Source organism: Carassius gibelio, chromosome B18 (genome assembly GCF_023724105.1).
Source record: "Carassius gibelio isolate Cgi1373 ecotype wild population from Czech Republic chromosome B18, carGib1.2-hapl.c, whole genome shotgun sequence".
Taxonomy (NCBI): domain Eukaryota; kingdom Metazoa; phylum Chordata; class Actinopteri; order Cypriniformes; family Cyprinidae; genus Carassius; species Carassius gibelio.
The window spans coordinates 23,936,535-23,964,519 of NC_068413.1; the positions used below are offsets into that span (position 1 = coordinate 23,936,535).

At 34.8% G+C, this 27,985-nt stretch overlaps 1 protein-coding gene and 1 long non-coding RNA gene across 4 annotated transcripts in view; one reads left to right on the forward strand and one right to left on the reverse strand.

Moving 5' to 3' along the window:
- Positions 1-22,276, reverse strand: part of LOC127976919 (unconventional myosin-Va) — a 64,329-nt gene extending 42,053 nt beyond the window's left edge. Inside the window, exons 1-7 of one of the 3 annotated variants that reach the window (XM_052581496.1) lie at positions 22,094-22,276; positions 12,427-12,537; positions 10,340-10,511; positions 10,098-10,242; positions 8,452-8,608; positions 6,252-6,395; positions 1,328-1,409 (exon numbers count right to left, since the gene is read on the reverse strand). In XM_052581496.1, the coding sequence (XP_052437456.1) occupies positions 1,328-1,409; positions 6,252-6,395; positions 8,452-8,608; positions 10,098-10,242; positions 10,340-10,511; positions 12,427-12,537; positions 22,094-22,126 (844 nt within the window). In that variant the 5' untranslated portion in view covers positions 22,127-22,276. The remainder of the gene's footprint in view (positions 1-1,327; positions 1,410-6,251; positions 6,396-8,451; positions 8,609-10,097; positions 10,243-10,339; positions 10,512-12,426; positions 12,538-22,093) is intronic. The other 2 variants (XM_052581497.1, XM_052581498.1) reach the window with 2 other exon arrangements.
- The window catches only part of LOC127976923 (uncharacterized), a 35,233-nt gene extending 7,903 nt beyond the window's left edge, over positions 1-27,330 (forward strand). The window contains exon 3 of the long non-coding RNA XR_008158042.1: positions 27,010-27,330. This is a non-coding gene — a long non-coding RNA (uncharacterized LOC127976923). The remainder of the gene's footprint in view (positions 1-27,009) is intronic.
- The last annotated feature ends 655 nt before the right edge of the window (positions 27,331-27,985 follow it).

Sequence of the window (27,985 nt, forward strand, 5' to 3'; positions counted from 1 at the left end):
AGCAGACCTTCTCAAGGATCTATCCCAAGGACAATATGTTCATCAATTAAGATATAATTGTACAAGAAACTCCCCCATCATTAATGAACAGGAACTTAGTCATTAGTACTAAGAAAATCTGCATGAATAAAAAATGTCTTATTCACAGACAAACCCTAAAATACAAAACCCTGTTCATAGATTTAATGAACGGTACACTGTTGCTTGGCAACAAAGACCTTATTGAGAGGTCACACACAAACCCTCACATTAACGGGGCGTCAGCTGAGCAGGCGAACAGCAGGAGAGTGTACAGAGCTAGCAGTGTGTATGTTTCAGAGCAAGTGAGTGAAGCAAATATGGAAGAGGTGATAAGGAGAGGTGTGTGTGGAACTGAACTACAGTAGATAGCTACAGTATTCATACGTGGTTGTGTGTGTGCGTGTGTGTGTGTGTGCACGCGTGTGTGTGTGCGCGTTTGCATAGCATGCATGTGTATTTAGACCTGCACAGTCCGCCTCTCAGTAGGGCAGCTCTGATAGCCGCTCTCCATGCTGTGCCGACACGAACACACTCTAATAAGACACGTTACCCACAAAAACACACGTTTACTTGGGCCCTATGAAATTCTGTCTTACTTTTTATTATTATTATTATTGGCAAAGATTGTGGTAATCAAATAAAGCATAACACATTCAAAATGTAATATATAATCAAATGAAGATTAATTATTCCTTTAATTTTTGGCAAACAAAGTATATACATAACTGCATTGTTATTCTGTTATTTTATTACATTATAACCATTAGTAAGATGTATTGATAATTAATGTTATTATTAAATAATATAAATATTATATTATTTACTTCACAACTTATTAAAGTTAACCAAACTTTTATTTGGATGGGCTGTCATGAACTTTGCATTTCTGTGTGCATTTAATAACAAGATATTTAAATGCTATTGAATTATTTAAATTGTACAACCTTACTTTTGATTTATTAATTCAATATTTGCCAACTTACTTGACATTCTGAAATTTACTGGTAATTCTTTAATTTAATAAGAAAATGTATGAGTGGATTCTGCTATCCAGCTTTCTGCGCATCGCAGAAATCATAGGGCCCTTAGGCTTAGTTATCAATTGTATTTAAATGGAAACATGCCATAGACTTTATTCCAATATTTGTATTATTATTTTTTTACAAATTATTACTACTACAGACCAGGGGTGATGAACATTGGTATATATATATATATATATATATATTTTTTTTTTTTTTTTTTTTTTTTTTTTTTTTGTAGGATTCAAACTTTTTGTCAAAACAGCATTGTATGTTTGGCTCACCGAGTTTCAGGGCTTTGAACTCCGGGAGGTGAGCAGATGCACAGAGCTGATAGAAGATATGATAATTCCTCTCCTCATCCGCCTTAAAAACGAAGGATGCAAGAAAAACATATGTAAGAATATTTCAAATCAACAGCTGGTTTCATCTGCATATTTTCTTTTTTTGGCCACAAGAAACATAAAAGGATCCTACATAAAATGAAACACACATACACACATGACATACCAATTACTGCTCATTTAGCCACATTTACTCACTTAACGTGTTTGATATTATATAACCCTGAAGTCTAAATATTGTGTAAGGTGTTTTTTAACTTCATTAAAAAGCGTATGGCAAAAATATGTTGGTTGTAGCTTTGATGATGATCAGTTGGATGTTGTATACAGTACAAGTGTGTATATTTCTCATTCTCAAGTAACAAAATAATGGAACATAATTACAAATGTATTAAAAGAATATACATGACCTCAGTTCACCTTAGTAAGACATATTGGTGCTTCTCTTTGGTGCAAGTGCAAATGCATGTATATATTTAAGAAAAATATGTAACAGAAGACAAATAAGGGCACCATTATGCAAATATTTTGGAACTGTGAAAAACTAGATACTGTATATGAGTTCTCTGTGATGGTCCTGGGGAAGAAGTATCACAAGACTTCAAAAAACAAAAAACAAAGTTATTGTCATTAATGACTAACCCTCATGTCGTTCCAACCCTGTAAGACCTCCATTCATCTTCGGAGATATTTTAGATTTAGAAAATACATTTTGGTCCAAAAATAGCAAAAACTACGACTTTATTCAGCATTGTCTTCTCTTCCGGGTCTGTTGTGAGCAAGTTAAAAACACTGCAGTTTAGCGATATCCTAATATCAGACCCTTTATATATCAAAAGGGTACAGTAGGTCTGATCTCTTTTACATCAAGTAATATCATATCTATATCACAATCAAGAAATCTGTTCTATTAAACTTGAAAAAGGAACAACTTCCAACATTTTAATTACTTAAAAAAAAACATATTATTAAAACCAATTACTTAATAAACCTAGAATGAACCCTTTGACTTGTGCTTATTTAACTTAAATATCCATTGTTATCACACTGACCATTCATGTGGTATCATTTGATTTCCATTTGAATTTGTAAAAAATGTATTTGATGATGTATGTTTTCATATTTGTATACTCCGATTTATTTTTATCATTTTGAATGTTGTAATATTGTAAACTGAAAAAAAAAAAAGAACTACTAAATATTTTTTCAAAGGACTGCACTTACTATAGGAACGTTCTTACATTCTCCTTAGAATTTACCATAAGAAATTTCTTGTCTTTTGAGATGATTTTCATGAATCCAGCCTCGAACCCATAAAGACATTTTCCAGAAATAATAAAAAACAATAACTCAATATTAAATGCCCTCTGCCTCAAACAAACTAAACCATCAAAATATATGTCAACTTTAGGAGGAAAATACAAGAGGTTAATTCCTTAAGAATGGATTGCACTCTCTAGTGTATTTTTATTTTTTTATTAGATTACATTTGATGCTCAAACGCAAACTTGCCAGGCAAATAACACTGACTTATGTGAATAATATATGTAAAATAAACCTAATTCATAGCATTCACACCGAAAAGAAGACTAATTACATAATTTAAATATACGGCACAATAACAGTACAGACTCTAGGTGATTAGTAAATAAGATGTAGGTTTTTGTGATGAAACAGCACACTCAAAAGTGATAAAACATGTTACTGTCACAGTAATTTATTTTAAGTATGAACTGTACAACAAGCTTGCAAAATAACATTAAAGTTAGCATTTACATTAAAATATATTTCTAGTCAAATTCTGCCTCTAACACAATCACACACTTAAATCATTTGGAATTCCCCTAAACACAAGAGTATTCTGTAAGGGTATGTTACATAACACTGAAAAGACATGTTTAACTCTATTATCCTCATTCCTCTCCAGTTTAGGGGCCAATAATACAGGTGCCACCCTGGATAACAGTCTTCAAATATAGATTTCAGATTTTGGCAAGCAAAGGTCCTAAAACAGTGTCAGTGCACTATTTAATAGTGATGCACCGAAAATGTTTAATTGAATGCGAAATGAAAGGTATCCAAGAAGGCAGAATCATATTAGTTGATAACTTCACACTAGAGTCTTGGAAGTGTAGAAGGACACAGAAGCCTTCAAGGAATGAAAATAGCCCGGTGAATTAAATCCCTGAGGTATCTGAGAGGAGCTAAAATTAGAGCTGACATAAGCAGGAAGTGCGGTGTGCATCAGAGGGCTGCTCCTGTATGTGTACACACACTGTCTTATGCCATTCCTTGAAGTCGTTTCAATTTCTAGTCCCAATTCATATTGCAGGATTGCTGATTCAGTCTTTTCGTTTTCTGAATGATAAAGACACCACACAACACGTAAACACTACATAAACGGTAGATATAATTTATAACAAAAGCTCACCCAAAAGGTGACAATTCTATATCTGTTATGTGATGAGTTGTTTCAATTCAGTCTTTTAGTAGTTCATTCAACGTGCACTACATTCCATGTGTACTATATTGAATAGGACTGTACAATTAACTCCTTAACTGTCACCCCCCCCATTTTTTAAATAGGCATTAAAGTGCACTATCCAAACTAAAATTGCTGTAATTTATGAACACTTTGGAATATAAACATAAGGTTGGTCTCTTTTTAAAGAAGAAAATTAGCAGATTTTGGCAAAAGTGGAATTCTTTCAAAAAAAGAAGTATCAAAAAGTTATAGAAGTTTAAATGTACTGTAAATAATATGCGCTATATTAATTTTATTTTATTTTATTTATTATAAATATTTTACATAACAGTTTTAATTCTAAAATTGGTATAAAATTAAAGCCTTGTGTCTAAATAAGTTATGTTATAAATTTGAAGTTGATATGAAAAAAATTGAGGTTCCTGTGAGATTTTATTTAGGGCGTCATACCACACACAGCCACTGGGAGTCATCAAAACTATTTTGAATTTTGCTTAATGAATTTTTCTATAGATTTCTCTGTGTATTTTACTTCTATGTCAAAATAACCACCAAATATGAAATCCTGAGACTCAGACCTTTCCAATGATATGTTTGTTGCCAAGATTATAAAAAGTTTTGGTTCTAGAAGACCGTAATGCATTATATTTTATGACACTTGGCCCTGCCCACTAAGGGGGAGGTGACCGCCATTAGATTTTAAAGTACCATTTCCATGGTAAAGCAATGTCCGATTTCAAAATGGTTTTCACAGGATGAATCTTGGGCTTCTAAGCTTTCAAATGATATGTGATTTATGATGATTACTAAAAGATTTTATAGAGAAAAAAACAATAACAAAAAAAAGTGCCAAGCGTCCCACAGGTGGGACGGTGACAGTTCAAAATTTTGTTGCGATTTCGGCCTTAAACGATTATGAAAATACAGTAATCGAGATAAAACAATTATTGCGCTCCATTTCACCCCCTTTCCAAAGGTGCTTTTTCGTTCCTCCATAAAAGCCCAATTTCACATGCAAATCAATAATATCATGTAGCGAGACTTTTGCAAAATGGGACGTGCTTGATTTATTTAATTTAGTTAGATTTATTTTTAGTTTTTGAAGCGTGAAAGAGAACTTGCGCTTCCTCGGCAAGATTATTGTGTATGCGCTCAGAGACAGAACACAACAAAGACATGTAAAGTCTTTTAACGCCTTTAAACATTGAAATGCACACAAGTGCTTAGTTATTATTCACATAAACCCTCCCGTAAAGAGTTTAGAATGAAAATACTAAAGTAACAGTAAATTGGATCCTTGCGGCTCTCAAAGTGTGATGACTTTCAAAGCCCTGTCTGGAATCCGATTGGTTTCGCAATGAAAACCTTTTTGGACATATTAAAAACCATTACAAAGATTTAAAAGTGCACAGTTAATCTTTGGATCACTAAGTGTTTGATAACATCTGGAGCAAATTATGAAACACAGCAGGCTTTTAGTTTAAGACTCAACAGAAGAAACCACACATTCATTCAGTTTTCCAAAAAAAAAAAAAAAAAAAAAACCTGGCATGGAAAATCACATATGAGGGCAAAGAGAGAAATTAGCATTTCCATCTGAAAGGCACAGACATTTCCATGGTCTTCCCACTACCATATTCTAGATTGATTTTTAAACCTTCATATGTGTACCTTTGTTAAATGGATTTGCTTTGCTTTTTTAAAAAGAAAAAGAGCTCTACCATTCATTCAAAATGAAAATCCAACACCCCCAGTCTATAAAAAAAACTCCACAAAAGCAATTGAGAAATTGTCAATAAGTTATCATATGACCACCCAAATTTACATATCAATAGTATTTAATTCTGCATTTTATACCAAAGGCACAATTACTCATTTGATCATATATATATATATATATATATATATATATATATATATATATATATAATATTCAGAGTTATTAGGTCATGTTTTCTCCCTTTTTTCCAAAACGTGACAAACCGCAGTCTCCGCTTTTTGCATGGCATGGCAAAGATGAATGCACTTTTGGAAGTTGGATGTAAGGGAAATGTGATTTTGGAATTTCTGTGTTCTAATGTGAGATTGTTGTTCATGGTCTTAATCATGATGAAATTTTGATATATTGATGCATACATATTGATGCAATGGATTTATTGCATTTTGCAGAAAAAGTAATAACATTTTATAATCATAACCTTTTTTTATGTTATTATAACCTAATTATGCTTTGTGAAAGTTTGAAACAGAAATTAGTGGTTTTCATCTTAGCACTTTCTTTGTAAAGAAAACTACTTTTTACTCAAATTAATCAAAATGGATTAATAGAATTTTGGTACCAAACTATTAATTTATATATTATGCATGCTTGTTCCTTACCTGAAATACGACACGTGATTTCTCCAAGAGATATGTCCTCATGTTCGCACCAATGATGCGATACTTTTTATCAAAGCCAATCTCAATGTACTTCCCAAAACGACTGCTATTGTCATTCCTGGTGGTCTTGGCATTACCAATGGACTGGAAATGAGAGGAGAAAAGACATCAGTTTGAGTCCAAGTACTGGACTGACCTATGTTTTTTTTTTTTTCATAGAACTGGACAGGGTTAACAATTTAAGGGGCACACAGAGAGATTATTGATTAAAAAACACAGGAACAGCAATATCATGTATGTGGGAGACAACACATAGTGTTGCATCTTATGGTCTCTACAGCAGGTCAGGAAGTTGATACCAACCCCCAAAGAGCAGAAACCTGGTGACGAACACTATCAGAATCAGCAAGTAGTGAGCTTCTGAATGAGCAGCATCCTTATAAGGCACAAATACATTAAATCTGACTACATAAGCTTAGATCATATATCAAGAAACTTAATGATAATATGGAACAAACTTTGCTTTAAGTGACTGCTTTGATATTATGAAAATAATGATTTTATTAGGTATTTGTACCACCTCACATTTATATGACATGTAAAAAAATAAGTAAATAAATAAACAAACTTTCATTATATATTTCACCACAAAATGTATTGCTCGATCAGTGGTCAATAAGACAATACATATACAATTAAGGGAGTAATAAAAGACGGATTTCCCTTAAAGGGGTCATGAAATAAGAAACCAAATAATGATAAAAAATCCTGTAGGTTTCAGAACTGAGAACTTTCTTGTCAGTCTAAAAATAGCTTATACTGAAGCCAGTCTGCTAAAACGACAACTTTTGAAATGTACTACTTTAGGTTGTAATAGTGTGGCTAAACATCGCCTCAGCAGAAGAAGATCAACGCCTGCTTCTACATCACTGCCTGATTAGCCCCGCCCACCGATTCGCACATGTAGTGTAAATAATGAGATGAGAAAACCTAGGTCTACACAGAAACCAAACGATAAAGAAGACTCTGAAGACAAGGTGCTATGCAGTGCCAAGCTGTGGAAAAACAGTTTTTGCATTGCCTTCCTTCTATTAACAATATTAAGAAAGATTGGATGAACTTTATTTTTAATCTAGTTTCAGACTGCGTCAGTTTGAACTTGGTCCCAAATTTGTTTACAAACAAAGCACAATTCAATGCAGGCATTTCAGTAAGTTTGGAACTAAAAGACCATGATGTGCCGCCTATATTGGATCTGACAGTAATGTTGCGAGACACAACTGTGAGTAACTGTTTTTGTCTCACAGCAGTGTCCTTCTGTGAGGAATGTAAACTGTAAAACATACACAATGTTAACCAATTATAGCAGTCGACATTTACTTCCAAATCTACAATTGGCCACGCCAATTCAAACAGAGCGTCCTGATGGACGTTTTGATGCAAAAATCTATATTGACATTATAAGTGGACCTCAGAGAATAGTACACAATAGAAAAAAAAACAAAAAACAAAAGGCAGTTCATGCACCATTTAAAGTGTGCCTTTAGCCCATTTTTACCATATTCTAATGAGCTGAAAATTGCATAGCACACATAAAAAGACATAAAACCGCCAATTTGTAACATTTTGAAACTTTTCAGTATGGAATGAATAATTTGACTGTTTAATCAGCACTTTTTCTGCTTTTGCCTGTGAATGATATATGGAATTCTGCCATAAAAACAAAGTAATCAATTATGTGCATTCACATCTGGAGTACCAATGATGCTTTAGAATGCAAAAATTTATATGAGGCAGCTAGTATCTGAAAAAGTGATTGTGTATGTCTTTAAGTATGCTGAAAAAAAACAACAACAGTAAATGAGTTGAGGACAGCAGAGAAGGTCATGAGCTTTCATGCTAACACTTAATTTACACTAATACATATACGAGCACTAATACTCATACACACTCTCTCTGCTGCTGTTCAGAGGGAAATGAGCCCAGGGGAGGTGAAAACCATGCAGTGAAGGGCAAATATAACGCTCTGAACAAGACACTCATTTTCAGCCAGTGAGCTTTTAGTCTCTCAGCCCAAGGGGTTTGGCTCTCTGAGATATGAATGTCTGTATTATTAAAGCCCTTTATAAAAACAAACAGCCCAAGTTTCAGTACTGAGTTCATATTGGCGCACTGATCTACCGATGCAGGAAAAACCCACCTCCATGATGGGGTTGGATGCCAGAACTTTTTCTTCCACATTGGCTTCACTGGCAGAGCCACTGACCGTAGCAAAGTAACGCATGGCGTATTTGGCTGAGACAGTTTTCCCTGCTCCGGATTCTCCGCTCACAATGATGGACTGATTCCTCTCATCCCTGCATAATGTGGACAATATATAAGATAAATGCAAGGAAAAAAGAATAAGTATTACTTTTTTTTTTTAAAGGAGAAGAAGAAAATGTGATTGGAGTTTGTCCATCTAAAACTATTGTTTCTACACAATGATAGGGCATTCCTGGGGGTTACTAGGGTTTCTGGATTGGTGTCACTAAGCTGCTAAGTGTTGTGAGTGGTTCCTATGGTTTTCTGGGGTTGTAGGACTGAGGAAAGACACAAGGCTTTGAGCAAATGATGCTCCGTGTAAACTGCAGCTTTTGCTGCAACACAGGCATCCACTGATCAATGAAAATTTGAGACAGACAGGTCCAGTTGTGTAACCACTGCAGCCGCATTGAGAAGAAGCGAGAGAAACATTACCTTGGCTGGTCTATTTTTGGCCGGACTGCAGTAAGCAACACCCTGACCTACAAACCTTCTCTTCAGATTGAGCAGTAAAGCATATACTCACACACTTGACAACTGACATTAAAGCCAGAGACACACTCTGTGCAAACAGCGAATGCTTTGCTAATGCAATGCAAGCTTAGTTTCACTGAACATACTGTTCCTAAACAGACAGTTCTCCTAAAATTTAAAAGTCTGTCATTTAACCAACCTTGTGTCTTTCCAAGCCTGTATGATTTTATTCGGTGGAGCGCAGAAAAAGGTATTATGCAAAATGCTTCAGGTTTTTAAGTCCATACAATGAAACTTGGTGGTTTAACATACTTTAAATCTTTTGTGTTCCAAAGAATAAAGAAATTTATGTTTGGATCACAATACCCAGTGGTTCAAACTGCAGTTGGTCTATGATAATAACAGACACATACTGGGGAGCTGCTTTACAGCTGAAAATGGAGTTTCTAAGACATTTGCTGCTCTGTGTCAGAAGCACCGTATGCAGATATCTCAGATCAAACGGTAAACAACGTATCCGCATACATATGTTTTTTAGATACTCTCCAAAATGGCGAGACGAGTTGTTGAATAAAGTCATTATTTTTGTTTTCTTTGCACACAAAAAGTATTCTTATAGCTTCATAAAATGATCGTGTCCGGATCCTTGATGTCTTTGGAAGGTTTAGAGTGCTCTCGGAATTCATTAAAAATATTTTCATTTGTGTTCCAAAGATGAACGAAGCTCTTACAGGTTTGGAACAACATGAGGGTGAGTAATTAATGACAGAATTTTCATTTTTGGGTGAACTATGCCAAGGAATCCACACGATCAAGAATTCTGTGTGAAATTCGCATCCGCTTCAATCATGACCCACAGAAAGCTGCTTGGTTTGAAACTGACTTTCGTTTGAAATGTGCTTGATATATATCTACACTATTGATAATAGACATAGGACCATTTTTGTCAAATAAACTGTTAATGTTTTTACCGCTGAGAAAAGAATGAAAACTGAACTTCACTATGAGTATATTAGGGCCTTATTCAGGTAGCATCAGTTTAATTAACTTTAATTTGCTAAACCCCACCTGGCCATCTGTTTGTAAGCTTCTTCTGCAACTGCAAAGATGTGAGGGTCCATGTCACCCATATTCTGCCCACTGTACGCGTAAATGATGTCAGTTCCATAGATGGGTAGTGTCTCATATGGGTTTATAGCGACTAGAACAATACCTGGGTCAAACAATAAAAAAACAATAATTAGAGCTCAATAATTCTAGACATATTAAGTATATATGTCTAGAGTGTGTGTGTGTGTGTGTGTGTTTACCGCAGTATGTGTAGATGAGTTTGGAATCAGTGAAGCGCACTTTCAGATTGTGTAACACAGCGGGCTCGTGAAGGTAACTGAGAGCTGTCAGGTCATTTTCTCCCACCAGGATATCAGGGTTACGGAGGTGTGGCAAGTTGTTTGTCTTGGGGTCCAATTTATACTCCAGTTCCTGAATAGCACAATTCACAGCACAATAAATTATGTCAGTCTGGGTTTTAAGGGGAAGGCAGCATCATCTGAAGTCAGACGATTGGTTTCTGTGGGGAACAGATTGAGAAACTCATTCAAGTTTCAGCATTTTCAAACCTGACTTGTTGTGATCGGTCACAAGCCAAAAGATAATCAATGTGATATGACATTACCGACCTCTGATGCTATCATAATATGGAAATGATCTATCAAAAATCCACGAAACATCTAATTTGGAATTTAAAAAATTCTATGATGTACAGTATACAAATTAAACTGATTTGAAATGACACGGCTGCCTTTTTAAATAACACATTAACTAGTTCTCTCAATCTATATATAAATATTTAGAGTTTAGAGTTGAAATTCAGTGCAATTAGCTACTAAAATCATCAGATAAATACATTACATTAATAGAAATGACTACAAAGCAGGTCAGAAATGAATGGTGCTTGAAACAAAAATAGCACCAAAATTAACAAACATAGCCTGTAAATTGAAAATCAAGTTTAATGTCAATTGCATTAGATTTCTATTTTGCACAGATTACTTTTTACAATTTGTTTGCAGCACCGAACAGGATAACCAATCAATCACAGGTGTTTCGGTTTGTCACTTGTTTAGTGTGCATGCTCACTGACTGAATTCTGAATTATCATTTTCAAATTCTCTCATCATCATAAACTGTATGTGCAGAAATGATGTAAGTAAGAGATTAATTTTGCAATGTACACATTGAATATAATGGGAGATTCTGTGAAAGCGCACAACTTACATTAAAGTCATGGACCGCTTTAGTGTTCTTTGCTTGCTTTTTTATATACATTATTCTAAGTTTAAATAGATATTTTGTTTTTCAAGCAACTAAAACAACATTTCCTAATCAGTAAAAAGTAATAAACTAGCCTAATTCATAAAACATTCTTGGCTTGTTTTGTCTGAAGCCAGAATCTGATGTGGTATTTCCACAAAAACAAAAATATTTTTATTACTCAACATTAACAATCATGTTTACAATATCAAGAGCAATACTCAACAATATTTTTTTAGTTGGCCATTAATTTATAGCCCATTTACCTTATGCTAATGTTGTATAAATATATGATCAGTATGCCACCTTTGAACAGCATTAAACAGACATAAATAAAAATAAAGCTTCAGATAAAGCTTCTGTTCCACCTTTGCAGTATAAAGATTACTTTTGTTGATGTTGAAAAACAACAACAGTCTATATTATTGTGATTTATGTAGTTGGTTAAATTGAAATATTTCACATAAACACAAATACATTTGCCATAAAAACTGCCTTTACAAAGTTTATAAATGCCCCAGGAAATCTGCCCATGAGGGCAAATATTGCCTCTTAATAGAAAAGATAATTTCTTACCCTGCTACAAAGATCATAAAAATACTCCCACCACCACTTTTACTGCCGTTAACCCACTAGAGATCACTGTACAGAAATAGTTATGACTCATTTAGACCTGAAGTCATCAGTAGTGTTTTGTGCATTGTTTTAAAATGGACAAAAATTTAATTGACACTAAAGAAGGTCAAAAAGTCAGGGTTATAGTCTCATATTAACAAATGTAATGTTTTAATGATTTCATTGTAATTCCATGTGCTTGACTGCTAAGGGTGTATTAATACATTTACTGTAAGAGCAATTCCCAAATGCTTTTACAAACTCGTGTTTACACGATAGTCTAAAGTATTCGGACAGTGTGACTGGCAGTGGTACGTTTAAGCTAATGCTTAATTATCTGCTTGATTGCTAACACAAAGGCCTTGGACCAATCCCAATAAAATGTAAGTACTCCAGTAAATCTATCGTACTGTGAGTAATGCTAATGAAAAGGCTTATAAACACTCATTGCTCTAATACACACACTGACCTTTCCATCCTCCAGCTGCAGCTGCAGTACACCATCTCCATGTCTGTAGTCCTTGGTGAGCTCTGCTGACTTCCACACTTCCTCTACATCCGGGATCCAGACCCGTGCATACTGTACAGACAGAATTATCAGTTAATATCTCTTGCTCACACAATGTTCATTGAATATTTAATTTTAGTTAATACAGATTTAAGGCATTGTGATAAATCATACAGGAATGTGATTGAGAATGGAAAAGAAAAACATTCTGCTGCTAACCATGTCAAGCTAATGCAGACAAACATTTAATCACATGACACTGGATCTCAAAAACAGGCCAAAGATATTCAGAGGGTTATGTAAATTACATAAATATTTACATTATATTATATAAATATTTATTTGCAATTAATTCAAATCAAAAGAATCATGTCATGTCATACAGAATGCATTCATTACAACAGAAGACAACGAGTACAGTTCATCTGAGAGGACAACTAGATCCAACCAATAATCCTGATTATACATGATTTACTGACCCTAATAAACATGAGCAAAGAAAGAAACAAAGAAACCACAAAAATAAAGTGTAGCATTCGCATTTATGACAAGTAAGTGAGGAGCACATTTAGAACTTCAGACTGTGATATATAATATAAATATTAGAGGTGGGCATAGATTAATCTCACTGTGATCTTGAAATTAATCTATATTAATCTACATTAAAATTCTGACGAAGGCATTCAGAATATGTGTGTAACCCAAATTAAATTGACAAACAGTAAATCTTTGAGAAGGGGTTTATCAAGCTAGATGGTGCATTAGAAAAGGGGATTATCTCCTGTTTCCAAAATGCATCACAAAGTGCTTGAAAAAGCTGTAAACTAATTCCACATTGCAAAAGGTGCAAACAACCTTACACCTTTTTCACACATACTCCGTCTGCAGTGCGTATGCACCCATGTTAACGGATTCCAGTTGTGTTCCAGGAGCGTTGCGTCTGCAGCAGTGCAGCGATCTTTTACGTACCGAGTAGTGGACTTACTTTTTGACATATTTCGTACGTATTTGTCGGCACAAGAGCAAAAATAAGCAAATTCGATGTTCAAGTGTTTTGAGGCTTAAAAACATGTGAAAAAGATAAGCTTTCGTGACGATGCACAGCAGTGGCCCGTCAACTGTCCTGAGCATCTTTTTAGGCTGGCCTCAGCCAGTCGGTTATATAAAATATCAAGGTGAAAGTCATCATAGCTTGTTTAGTATAGACCCAGCTCCCAACCCAAATTTGAGAAAAGATTTGGCGATATTTTTTTTAATCGCCCGATAAGAGTCTCCCGTTAACGCAGCACGTTAACGCCGATAACGGCCCACCACCAATTAATAAATAAATATATATATATACGTGTCTGAGGCTCACACAGACACACTGGCACACACTAGGACTGGGCAATATATCTAACGGTATGATCACGCGCATCTAGACAGTAAATCTGGTTCTGTGATTTCCACTAAATCGTCATCACCTACTTTCAAATGGAGCGGCATTTAATAGACAGAGCCGTAGATCACTGACAAGCTTGATTTTTCAGTAGAATGCACGTAGCCTACTACTACGACTACTAAAAGGAAACAAACATAATTTTTAACCACACCATATTTCTTCCATGTTTTAATTTTAATATAGCAAATCCCATTTCTTTGGAAAAAATAAGTTAGCTTAATTTTCAGTAATTAAAAGATAAATGAAATTAATGTTTAATGCCTTTACTACTAGAATGGTTCAGTATGTTTTTCTTTTTTTTTTTGTACTATAAAAAAACTATAAAATTTTGTTCAGAATCTATTTAAAAACTATCGGCTAATTAATCGGTATCGGCCAGTGTGGTCCAACCTAGCTATCGGTATCGGCAAAATCCACTAATGGTCGACCTCTTATTAATACTACGAGATATACAAGAGAGCAGCAGGTCTCTTAGGCTGAATGTGCACTGCAAGGCCTGATACATCGATCCAATATGGTGCACTTGTCCTGCATCTTATCTTCACAAATCAATTGTGTTCACATTATTACCTCACTGGGTGGGCATTTTGACAAGAATGTCTTATGCATAGCCACATTACCTCAAACGGAATTCACAAGCTCACAAATACACACTCACATGTACGACAAAGGACTAAAATAAGTCTTGTACCACAGTAAAGTGGCTTTTACTTGTGATGCTTGACTAATGTGCTTTCATTGTCATCAGCCAAATCCAGATAGCCGTAACTTTTGTTACGTTCAAGCTATCGACACACTTTCTCTTTCCATTTGGTTTTAACACTGAACATTAAATTCATTTATGCCAAAAATTAAACTTATGTCCGTTTGGTGATTAAATAAACTGTTATAGGCTGCTGCTCAAGTTGAATGCAACGCGTCCAGTGTGTGATATCTGGGAGTTGTCTGTGCCGCGCTACACTTTTGCCTGGTGTATAACTAACATATTCTGTTACTAGATTAGATAATCATCAAGTGTCCTAACACAGAAGGAAATCAAGTGTAAGAGTACACATACAATATCCATATGTATGTAATTTCAATGCTATGGCCTTTGTGTAGATATTTAAAGATGGTCATTTTTAAGCATGAATGTTGAAATTAAATAGTAACACTTTACAATAAGTGTCTTCTGTTAACATTAGTTATTAAACTATGAGCTAACTTTAACTATCAATATAATAATTAATATTTGTATTCATTGAAGTATGGTTCAATACAGTTTTTTTTTTTTTTTTTTCTGAGCATTTGATGAGCATTTGTGTGGTAAAAATTATATAATTTTGTATTTTTCTTAGAAAATGGCCGATCATTTCGCTAGATAAGACCCTTATTTCTTGGCAGGGATCACCTAGAGCCCTTTGAAGCAGCACTGCAGTTTGGACCTTTTCACCATTGGCCACCACTAAAGTTCACTATATAGAAAAAATTTCTGGAATGTTTTCCTCAAAAACATGATTCTTTTCGACTGAAGAAAGAAAGACAACAATATCCTGGACGACATGAGGGTGAGTAAATTATCAGGAATTTTTTATTCTGGAAGTGAACTGCTCCTTTATGGACAAAAACCTAACAAATATCTTGAAGTACAACACCTGAAAAAAATGTAATAAGGTTACTGCATTATAAGCATAATAACTGACTGCAGGCAGTGACTTCTAATAATTACAATGCTTTACATTATTAACAAAAGGCATAATTAGCACATTAAAAAAACTGGTTCAGAAACAAAACACACAACAGACAACCATCCATAGAAGCAGTGACGTATTCATTTGTTTAACCTGAATCTCTGAAGGAGACCATCCCAGAACTGAGCTCCTAGCAACAAAGATACAGGGACAGGAGGAGAGAGGGTAAAAATAGCATCTTAACACAATCTCTCTCTCACACACACATACAGACACACAGTCAAAAACACATTCACAGACACAACTTGCACCTACATCTCGCACACTTGGCCACATTCACACTTAAGTGACGATCACCCTTAATGCCAGAAAATTGAGAGTTACTGGATGGTGTGAAAAAAGCAAATGTGTGGTCTCAATACAGCTGAAAAAAAATCATGAGCTAATCCTCATGTGACACAACCACATGATTCAGCAGACAGAGACAGACATACACGCATACACGCACCTGACCCAGCAACCAATGAAAGGGCATCTGTAATGTGACATAACACATAAGCATTTGGCATGTTCTGCAAGAACACACACACACACACCCACACACACTCATATGAACTGATGTATCTATAAGGTTTCATTTCAAATATATGAAATGCTCGTACACACTGCTAAGTTTTGGAAGTGTATACAGAGCAAATTAAGACGCAGTAGTAATGGTTATAGTGATGTCTCTGTGTCTCAAGGTTGTAAGAAACATGAGTACTAAAACCTAGAATATATTCCAGTTTAATGCAAATTCTTAGTATGTACAGCCAAACGCATAGCCCTTATGCTCCATTTGATAGTGAGTCCATGTCATGTGCATTGAGACCTATCGTGAGAAAAAGATCACAGGATTTGACCAGGGTTTAGATGAGGTTAATCCCAACCAGGTGAACTACACCTCTGACTTATCTCCATTAACCTAATCTTCACCTTGCGTGACATCTCAATCCCATTCACTTGCAGTGTTTCAATGAAACCCAACTGTGATCTCATTGTGAGCCACGTGAAAGCTCATTTCCTGACCACGTCATTCACTGTTCATGTTCATGAAATTAAGTTGATTCAGAATTACTCATTCTTTCACTGGATTTTTTCTTGCCACCATGCATGCAGTCTCACAAATATCAGTAGCAATTATTAGTATTATTAGTATTATTAATGATTTTAAGTAGCAGCTAAAAACCTAAAAGTCTCTTGACTTAAAATTTTGACCCCAGCCCTTGTCCTCCTTGGTGTGTTCATGAGAGAAGTAGTGACGTAAAACTTTGAACCAAGAAGTTTTTGTGTGTGTATGTCAGATCATTCCAATAAAGCAGCTGATCTTCTGCTAAAAAAATAAAATTAAAATTAAAATATTGGAACAATTCAGTTAATAATTAAAGTGATTCAATGTCTCTGTGCTCAGTGGTTAACTGCTCTCTAGAAATTATAGATTAAAAACTTCTCAATCTACTCTGCTATTGCTGCAACACACAAACTTCCGTCGGTCTTAGAACAAGATGTAACTACAGCGACAAGTTTTAAAAAGGAAAAATATAAAAACTCTTTGGTCATTTTTGAGCGAGATGCTAACGGTCTAATCAGATTCAATGATCTATGCTAAGCTACGGTGCTACCGCCAGACCCAGAGATCGGCTGAACAGATTAAAAAACAGTAAAACTCAACTGTTTAACTCCAGGGAAGTTGAAAATTAGCCTATTTTTTAAAAATAGTGGACTTTTCCTTTAAACGATAGAATCAGATTTACTGGTGGAAACCTGTGCCAAAGATAAAATTCACACTATGTTCCCAATTAACAGTCAAAACCACATGAGCAATATGACCTCAGATAAAAAAGGAATGTGATTATTGTGTGTGTGATTTAGAAAGAAAGAAAGATGGGGGAGCGAGAGGGAACTTTACAAAGCATTTGTAAATCGGTTCACGGCCAAACAGAGATTATGGCATTAACCCTCAGCTTTCACTTTAGAAGTCATAACTCTTTCCTCACTCCACCTGTACTCTAAAGGAAGAAAGAACTCTATTTGTATCAAACAGGTTGATCATGATCACAACTTCATACAAAGAGGTCAGATTCAATCAAAGTGATTTGATTTTACCATAAACCTCCAAATACCCCTATTTCACTGGTTTCTGGTACAAACCTCTGCCTATTCAAAAACTCATAAAACACAGACACACTATAATCTCCCCCTCATTCTAGACAAGACACATGGCTATTTGTGTGAGAGCATGAAGATTACAGAATCAATTAAATGAACTACTTCTTCTGTATGACATTCACATCTCAGCTGACTACACTGTGTGAGAGACATTTATGTAATGGGAAAAGTCCAACCATAAGCCTACACTTCACAAAAATGTTTTAAAAATGTCCATGTTGCTCTTTTCCATGCAATCATAATGGTTATGATTTACATGAACAAGCTCAAAAATATGATCAGTAATCCATAAATCATGTACAGCATATGTTGTCTGTATAAAACAAGTGTGAAGAGTCAAAAGTCAAAAATCTGCTACTTTTTTTTTTTTTTTCACTATTGTTTAACATAGTTATATGCATTTCATTTTCATGGGTTTAAATAGAAGATTCTTGAACTGCATCAAAGCCACTCTGTTACTGTAAAACAATTTTTACTTGATTTTAAAGGTACAGGTTGTAGGACCTGCCACGAGAGGGCACACTACCAAAACAATAACAATCGCGTGGTTTGATGACGCTAAGAAGGAGTGTGGAATGATGGGATTTGTTGTCTTCTACCCAACCGCTGACGGCCATCAATCAGATGGAAAGATAAATCGTGAATTTAACGGATGAGCTAAAGTTTTATAAATGTTGTGTTTGATGTCATAATTTTAAAATACGAGTTCAACGATTTGCGCGAGTAGATTACATACAAAGTCAATGCAAAGACGCGATCAGACTATGGATCAGATGTGTCCTCGCGCTGGTCTAGAGACGCGATTCCTGTGCGTTTGGGGTGTATGCCCCATAATACTAATCTTGTTAATCGTTATAATAGCATATGTTTTCTGTAAAGATACGAAACAAAACAACTCACCTGTCGAATAAAACACAGGCGAGATCGGCATTTCTTTCTAGTTTAAGTTTGTCGCAAAGCTCTCTCCATCTAGAAAATGCAACACCGATACTGATCCTCGATCTTTCTCTCCTCTTGTCCCAAACTCTTATGGGGCATTTGGTTGGCCCATACGCTTATGTTAAGTAAGTAACATAAGTAACACAATCCAACATAAAACGTGCAAGAAGAAGTAAATAAAGAACTGCTTGAAGCAAGCTAGTGGTTTGCTGGACGCTAGACACTACTTCCGCGTTTGTCCACAATAGTGTTGTCACGGTACCAAAATTTCAGTATTCGGTACCGATACCAGTGAAAATCCACGGTTCTCGGTACCAATTTCAGTACAAAAGCAAAACACAAAAATATGCTAATTAATTTTTTTAAATTAAAATTAAAAAACTTTTTATCACTAAAAATAAAACCAATGCCATTCTTTATACTTATTTACAATTGTGTTTAAAGTTTTTCTACAAGTTATATAATTATGAAAAACAGTAAACAAGTTTCACCCAAATTTAATTTGTCTTTAAATTTATGAAATAAACACATTTTATTTTTGGTAAATAAAGGGGACAAATTTTTTGGTAAATTTGTTATTAAAATTAAAACATGGAAGAAATATTTTGTGATTTATTTCTTTAAAAAATAAAGTTTTATAATTTTTTTCAACAGTATTAGCAGTATCACATACATTTTACAAAATAATAGTAATACTTAGTAGCACAATGCCTTTATGTAAAAATGAAATTTTAATGAATGCATATTTGTCATTTTAACTGAACTTAAGACTGGTAGTTGCTTAAGATATTTTTGGTCATTGAATGTTTCTGTAAAAAAAAAAAAAAAAAAAAAAATTATCACGTTGTACGCGTTCGGTCAAACTGATTTGCTGAAATCAAAACAGGGACGTAATAGATGAACACCAGCCAATGAAATTGCCATATGCGGTATTAGCTCCGCCCACTACTGGAAAAACCGGCATATCTTCTTTTTGTTCGACTTCTGCTTCGCGGAAATCATAGCGATGAACCGGGTTTGAACGGAACCTTGGTACTACCGGTACTTAAAGAAACCTGGTACATTTTTTAAGTACCGACTTGGTACCAAAGACCTGGGTCTTTTGACAACACTAGTCCACGACACTGTTGTCATGTGGTTTCTACGTCAGTAAAGGCAATAACAAAGGGTAACTAACGTCATTGACAGGTGACTGCACTGCCCCGTGTCACTGTTTAAAATGGGAATTGTATCATGATTTATAAGTAGTTGAAAATATTAGAGATATTGTTAGTAATCAATTGAATAAAATATATAACACTAGCCTAGTGATGTTTGGATATTTTACTGCAAATATCTTAAAAATAGTACATTTAAAAGGCCCAAATTTTAAAAATTGTGACAGCTGAATGTAAAAAAAAAATTACCGGCCAAATATATCAGTCTCTGAGCAACATGATTTATTTTAGCCAAGATATAAACTTCAATCCATAAAATAATGTAACTACACAAAAGCATTTTAAACATCTCTAGCAAATTTCATAATTATCCAAAAATCAATCCTAGTTCACCCCTTTATCCACATCCGTCACATCCATCAAAGCTTTGCCTGGCTGTCAGTTGTAATACTACAGCTAAAAACATCAACATAACATACTCATGGACATTAATCACTTTACTGAATACTTGACAGCTACATCATACATAATGATTACCTTATAATTATTTTATTTTTTTTTCAAATCTATATAATTTAAATATTACAACATTAATGTCTGTCAAAAAATAATATGCATAAAAAATGGTAGTATTTACAAGAAGCAGGTCCAGGAAGTACACGAAATACACACTAAAACTAAATACCACTGTTTTGACGATCTAAATCAACACATTCCAAGAAGGAGAAAATGGTAGCCAGAGCAGATTCGATATGTCTGATATGTCTGATAATGATAATGTACCAAATACAGTACATAACACACGTTACGATAAATTTGTTCTACACTTGCTGAAATTTAATTGGAATGATCAGGGAACTGGCGGAAAAATTTGCACTGCATAAACACCAAAACTTTACTGTGTTAGTGAACGTTGTTGTATGCTATGTATTGACAAACTAAAATGTAGTTTAAAATACTGCATTCTAAATACTGAATTATATTTAATATACTATTTCATGGTCTTTTTGTGCCTGTTCACTTTCATGGAGGAAAAAACATTAAACATTCTATTTGGACATTCTGCTAAACTCGTTTTGGGTGAACTATCCCTTTAAATGTTACATATTGCTCTGGGCTTTGACCTCCCAGTTTAAAGGAGAAAACAAGGAAAAAGGGAGAGGGAAAGAGTAGAACAGACCATCACATGACAGACGCTCATGTGAAAATCTGCTGCCTGCTGTTTCCCAGTCTCCCTTCACCCACCAGACTGTTACTACTGACCAGCTCTCAAATACGCTTGCCAAAAATGTCTGAAATCCCACAAAATCTGTTTGCTGGAAAAATAACTACGTTGCACTTGATTACAGTTACTCAAAGCATTCCAAAGCCAGGTTACCCGGGATTCTCTGGGGCACAGAACAGTGTTAACACATATCCTGATGAATTACCAAGGCCAATATAGGATCTCATCCAAATGTAATGACGCAAGATTAAATTTAGTCAAAATAAATGGCGACGCGATGTTCACATGGACAATAAAATCCTATGATATGAGATCACGGACCATTTCCGATAGAGCATCTTCTTATAAGCATTATTGTTGTATGATTAGATCTTTATCAGCTTCACAATTATGTATACTGCATGACAATACTGAAAATGGAACGATTGGCAACAAATGGTATCTATACATTTCAGTTAAAAACTAGGATAAAAAAAATACTGTCAGTAAAAAAATAAAAAAATAAAAAAAATAATAAGGTTTTTAATGAACAATGAACTTAATGTTCTAATGTAGAGTTTTTCTAAATGTTTATGATGACCGGAAAATATATTATTCAAATTACATTTTATTTATGGAAAATAGTAAACATATTATTAGACAACAATATCAAATATTCAACAAATGTTTACATTACTATTATTATTGTTATTATTATTTTTAAATTATTTAATATAAACATTCAAAGCAACTACTAAACTGAAACTAACATTAACATTTATAACAGAATAATAAATGATTATGATTTACATAAGTCTCTTTCTGCAACAACTGGAAAATAATCAGAAAACGTAACGTCATATTCCAATTTAAAAAAAAAGTTAGACAACAATTTATTTTCTAGCCAATTTAGCTTGTCTCCAAAAACAAACAAACTGAGAAGTACCACAGTGAATATTGAAATTTCATATGCTCAAAACAGGCAAAAGAGTATTTAAGAGTTACTTACTTTAACAAACATAAAATCCAGCTCCTGGTTCATGTTTAAAGCACAACCTGCTCTATTTCATACTGTAGACAAGAAAAATGACGTCTGTCCTACTTCTGCCAGCGCTGGGAAACACGTTAGGGATCGCTCAATGCATCTGATTGGATCCCTGATCCCAGGTGGATATGTATTGATAACTGTGTCTGGGAGACGGTCTTCTGAGTGGCTGATGCTCGAGTCAGCAGAGAGAATTATTTGTCTGTATCCTCAGCTGTTCTCAGAACAGCCAAACCCTCTAGTGTCACATGAGCAAGAACAGACCTTTTTTTATTTTTTTTTATTGCATCATTCTGCAAAACTGTGGGACAGTCAGTGGACAGAGAGATAAGATAACTGGCATGTAAACATAACAGTTGCCACATGCAGATGCACCAGTAAATGGCTGAGCTCATTTAATTTACCCCATACAGAACTTATTTACTTCCTACTAGTAATGAAACACACATGTTGGCAATCAATGGATTGCCATTTAAGAAAGAACGAAGTCATTCACATACAGGTTTATTGGGCCGATAACATTATTACAGCAGAATGTCCAAGATAATAAAAAGATAAACATTCATGTTGGCATTTGGTAAAAAAAAAAAAAAAAAATTTTACACCATTTTAGCTAAAGTTGAAATTTGAGTCTAAAAAATATAGTGTGGTATAACAAAAACTATATTATAAAACAGATAGTTCCGGACCTTGATTCTGATTGGTTGAGCCGCCCTCGATGCTGTTGTAAATTAGACTACAAACATACACCTTTGTTAACTTCTGTGTGTTGCTCGGCAACCATTTGTTGGAAGCATAGATATTTATAGATGCCCCATTTGACAGCTCCAGGGACGTAGATGTGGCCGCCATCTTGGAACCGCCAACTTGACGTCATTCATCATACTGTAGGTTCTCACAGAGCTGTTAGCCATTCTGTGCTGGTTTGTGGCATATTTTGAATATTCAGTGAATACTATGATGAATCAAGTTGAACTTTATGGCAGACCGCTTACGTATAGCTGCCCATAGAAACAATCGCTAATGAGGCATCTACGTATTTACATTATATATATATATATATATATATATATATATATATGGAACCACTACTGTATCCGAGGAACTACATTTTTTGGTGGAAGAATACTGTTTTTATTTGTATCATTACACTTTATTTGCTCTGTTTTATTCTGTGAAACCTTACTACAGTCGTGGCCAAAAATATTGGCACCCTTGGTAAATATGACAAAGAAGGCTAAAATTAATCTGCATTGTTAATGCATTGTTTATTTAAAAAATTCACAAAACTTTATCCTTTCATTGGATAATAAGAATTTAAAATGGGGGGAAATATCATGAAATAAAGGTTTTTCTCAAATACTCTTTGGACCCAATTATTGGCACCCCTAGAAATTCTTCTAATATAAAATATGTAAAATATCTCTGAAGTATATTCCCATTCATATTCAAAATTTTGAGCACTCCAGCATGATTATAAACATAAAATCATCCAGCCATGGCTTCTGGTTTCACAGAAATATAAAGAGGAGGGAAAACAAAGCCCACATTCCCTTAATCATCCATCAAAATGAGAAAAACCAAAGAATATATTTCTTATATGCAGCAAAAGATAATTGAGCTTCACAAATTAGTGAAGTGGCTTTAAGAAAAGAGCTAGAGCAGTGAAAATTCCCATTTCCACCATCAGGGCAATAATTAAGAATTTCCAATCAACATAAAATGTTTTGAAACTGACGCGTGTCTATATCGTCCTAATGCACGGTGAGAACGAAAGTTTGAGTGGCTACAGACTCTCCAAGGATCACAGCTGGAGAATTGCATAAAATAGTTGAGTCTCGGGGTCAGAAAACCTTTTAAAAAATTGTCAAACAGAACCTACATCACCAAATGTTGTTTGGGAGGATTTCAAGGAAAATTCTCCTAGTTCATCCAAAAAAAAAACTAAAGCATATTCAGTTATCAGACATGACAGGAACTTCAAACGGGACTGGCTTGTATGTTGAGATGGAACTAAAAATGAGCTTTTTAGCAGCAATCACTCAAGATGGGTTTGGTGAACACAGAGACAAAAAGCACCCCATGTGTACAATGAAATATACTGCTGTATTTTTGATGTTGTGGGCCTATATTTCTGCTGGAGGTCCTGGACATCTTGTTTAGATACATGGCATCATGGATTCCATCAAATACCAACAGATAAAATATCAGTAAGTGACTGACTCTGTTAAAAATCTTATAATGGGCCATGTTTGGATCTTCCAACCTTACAATAATTCAAACACAAACCTCAAAAACAACACCGAAATGGGTCACTGAGCACAAAACCAAACTTCTGCTACGGCCATTCCAGTCCTCTGACCTGAACCCTTTAGACAATGAGAGGAGTGAACTGAAGAGAAGAAGCACCAACAAGGAGCTGGGAATATAAAGGGTCTGGAGTGATTCTGGATGAAGGAATTGTCTGTAATCTCCTGCCAAAGAGGTGTTCTCTTACCTCATCAGGCATTATCCGAGAAAATTCAGACCTGTTAAACTGGCAAATGGAGGTTTCAAAAAGTATTAAATAAAAGGGGGACGATAATTGTTGCCAATGTGTAATAGAAAAAAAACTTTTTTTCACAATGATATTTTCCCCCATTTTAAATTCTTATTATCCAATGAAAGGATACATTTTTGTGATTTTTTTAAAATAAAAGATCAAAAGGATAAACAATGCAGATGAATTTCCACTTTTTATTTACCAAGGGTGCCAATATTTTTGGCCACGACTGTATATGGAATAACCGTTTAATAAAATCAATAAGACCCATGAAGCCGTGGTTTGCACTGAAATTATAATAGCTAAGGGGCGAAGCCCTCCCTTCTTGGAGCTTATTGCTTTATTGTATTTTTCTTACACCTTAAGTATGTTTCCACACCCTAATCATTATCTTCAACATATATATATATATAGAAAAGTATTTATTAATTCACAAATATTGTATCGTTTAGGCAGGTTGTACAGAACGTTTCTGTATGTTGGCCACACATTGTAATTTTTATTTGGCATAAACACAAATATATATATATATATATATATATATATATATATATATATATTTGAACAAAACTGCTTTTCTGCTTTTAATAATAACAAAAGTTTATTCCAAACTACTTTTAAAGAATTTCATCCTCATAATGAAGCTTTTTCTGCATTAATTTCCTCACCTCCATGTTGTTCCAATCATGCAAGACTTCTTTGGAACACAAAAGAAGATATTTTGAAGAATGTTGGGGTGCAAAATCCATTGACTTTCATCTTTTGCATTTGTCATGCAATGTCAACCAAGCAGATGTCATGTATTTTTGTCCAATGTGTACCAAGTATGTTGCATCTGACATAAAATCTACAGCTTGTGTGTGAATGCATCATTTTAAATTGACCTTAACGAAAGAAATTAATAAAAAAAATCATACAACCTCTTTTAATACGGTTCTTTCAAAGATCAGAGTCTTTTAGCACAGCTTTGTGCCATGTGAGAGTGCAATTTCATCCTCTGTTATAAGGATCTGGTGATTCTGCAAAAAGTTGTTTCCATGAGATCTTTAAGCAGCAGCCTGTGGCAGAATTCCATGATACTAGCGAAGAGAACAGGCTATTCCCTGCATCAATGTGAGTTTTATCCAGAGAACATGAGCACACACAAAGACCTTCGTGTTCTCAGGGTTGCCTAGGAAATTGTGAATATGACTTCTTGCATTTAGTGACCTTTGAGAGAGGATAGAAAAATCTCATGCTGCCTGCAGACTGCCAAATAAAACATTTAGACATGACATCATAGCAGTTAATAATACTTTGATTGTCTAATCGAATGCATCACAATAACCAAGAGAAACACTACAAGACTAAACTGCATCAAAGAAACAGTTAATCCAAAAAATTTCTCACCCTCATGTTGTTTCAAATGCTTTGTTTCTTCTGTGGAACATGTAGGATATTATTAATAAAGTCAAATAATCAAGTCAAGTCAGTGTGGAGGTAGCATAAAATAATCATATTTTTACTGAAATCTGAGAGGTTCCTGTGCCTCCTTTGAATGTCAAACACAGAAGATCCAAAGAGGTCATAAAGACAAGTGACAGTGAAATGAATCCATATGAATTCAGCAGTTGAATCAAAAACTAGTGAAGAGAAACAATTTGTATTTGAGCTTCTGTGTTTATCAAACGTAACATGCTGTAAATAAAAGGCTAAATTAAATCTATTCATCATTTAAAGTGATCATAGCTTTTCAGTGATCATAAGACATTAAACCAGTCGATTCACATGGATTCATTTTACGATGCCTTTTTGACCTTTTTGGCTCCTTTAAGCTTCATTGGTTTGAAACAACACATAGGTGAGTAAATGATTAAAATTTTTAATTTTTGGGTGAACTATCCCTTTAACCATTTTAAATAAACAGGCTATATTGCATATGTGCTGACTAATAAACAAATAAACAAACAAAGACTAATAAACAAAACCATGGTACCTACATTAAATTGCAAAAGTATTATATAATATTATATATATATATATATATATATATATAGTATATATATATATAGTATATATTTAGTATTATAAATAACCCTTTGTCAAGCTTACTGTACATGTAAGCTTGAAGCAAAATAAATGTGCTGTGGTCTAGCAGCTCTCTAAAGGATCCGTCAGTGCATTTACAATAAGACAGCTGCATCATGGGGGAAGGGTGGGCCTCTCTCCTTCTCTCTCTCTCTCTTTTCAGTAAAAGCATCCAACCATTCGTCATCTGAGACATCATTATGACTACATATGTGATGATGTCATGTTTCGGCTGCTACGCAACAATATTCTGATAGATTTTTTTCCCAAGGAGACACGCCTTGATGTGTGCGGACCGGCCTACAGGCCGCAGCAGGGGACGCACGGATGCAGGTTGATGTTAGAGATGCTCGCATCAGCACCAGAGACGGTCGCATCATCCCATGCAGACAATGATGCTTGCATCAGCACCGCCGCGTCCCACTGGCTCTCTGCGGTCAGCCATCAACTACAACTGTGACCCATATCAATGCATCCCAGGCCTTTGAAAACCTCTCCTTGCATATCCAATACTATGAATCTTTGTTGTTTTCAAGGGTGCTGAAGGTATCTGCTTATCAACAGTCTATCTAATACTGTACATAAAATCTTTGCATGCATCACCTTTAATAAAAAATAACAAGCAATGCATGTGGTTTCATGCTCATTTCATTGTATTTATATAAATGCTGTGTTTTTATGCTGCTTTCCAAGGTTGCCAATTTAAAGGAAAAATCATGTGGTAATACAGACAAAAGAAAATCTCTAAAACACAACATATGATTGCAGTATAAAACATATCCTTGTATAAAATTAAACAATAGGTTGTTCATCTGCATAAGGCATTCGTGATGAATTACTTCATTCAAATAATCAGGGCAATAAACACAACATGCCCCATGTCTCCCAGAAATGCATACTAATCAACAATAATCCAACCTTCACACGCATGTACGCACTGACATTGCGGTAACACTTCGGCATTGCACTGACATTCGCATATGATCTTCACACTATGAGATGCCGAGTATGTTTACCTTTGTGTATAATTCAGACGCAGCCATGATGATGGTCGCACAATGTTCCTGCAATCACAGTCAGCTGAACGTCCGATCGGTCCCGAACATTCAAAGCTCTCCTGTAGATCTCACTCTGTGAAAGGCCTTTAGATGGATGTCATGAATCCAAAGGCACCGGCTCATTCCTCATGAATCTGGTCGTGTTTTGGCGTGTCTCTGCTCGTTCTGGGTGCGATCTATGCAGAGAAT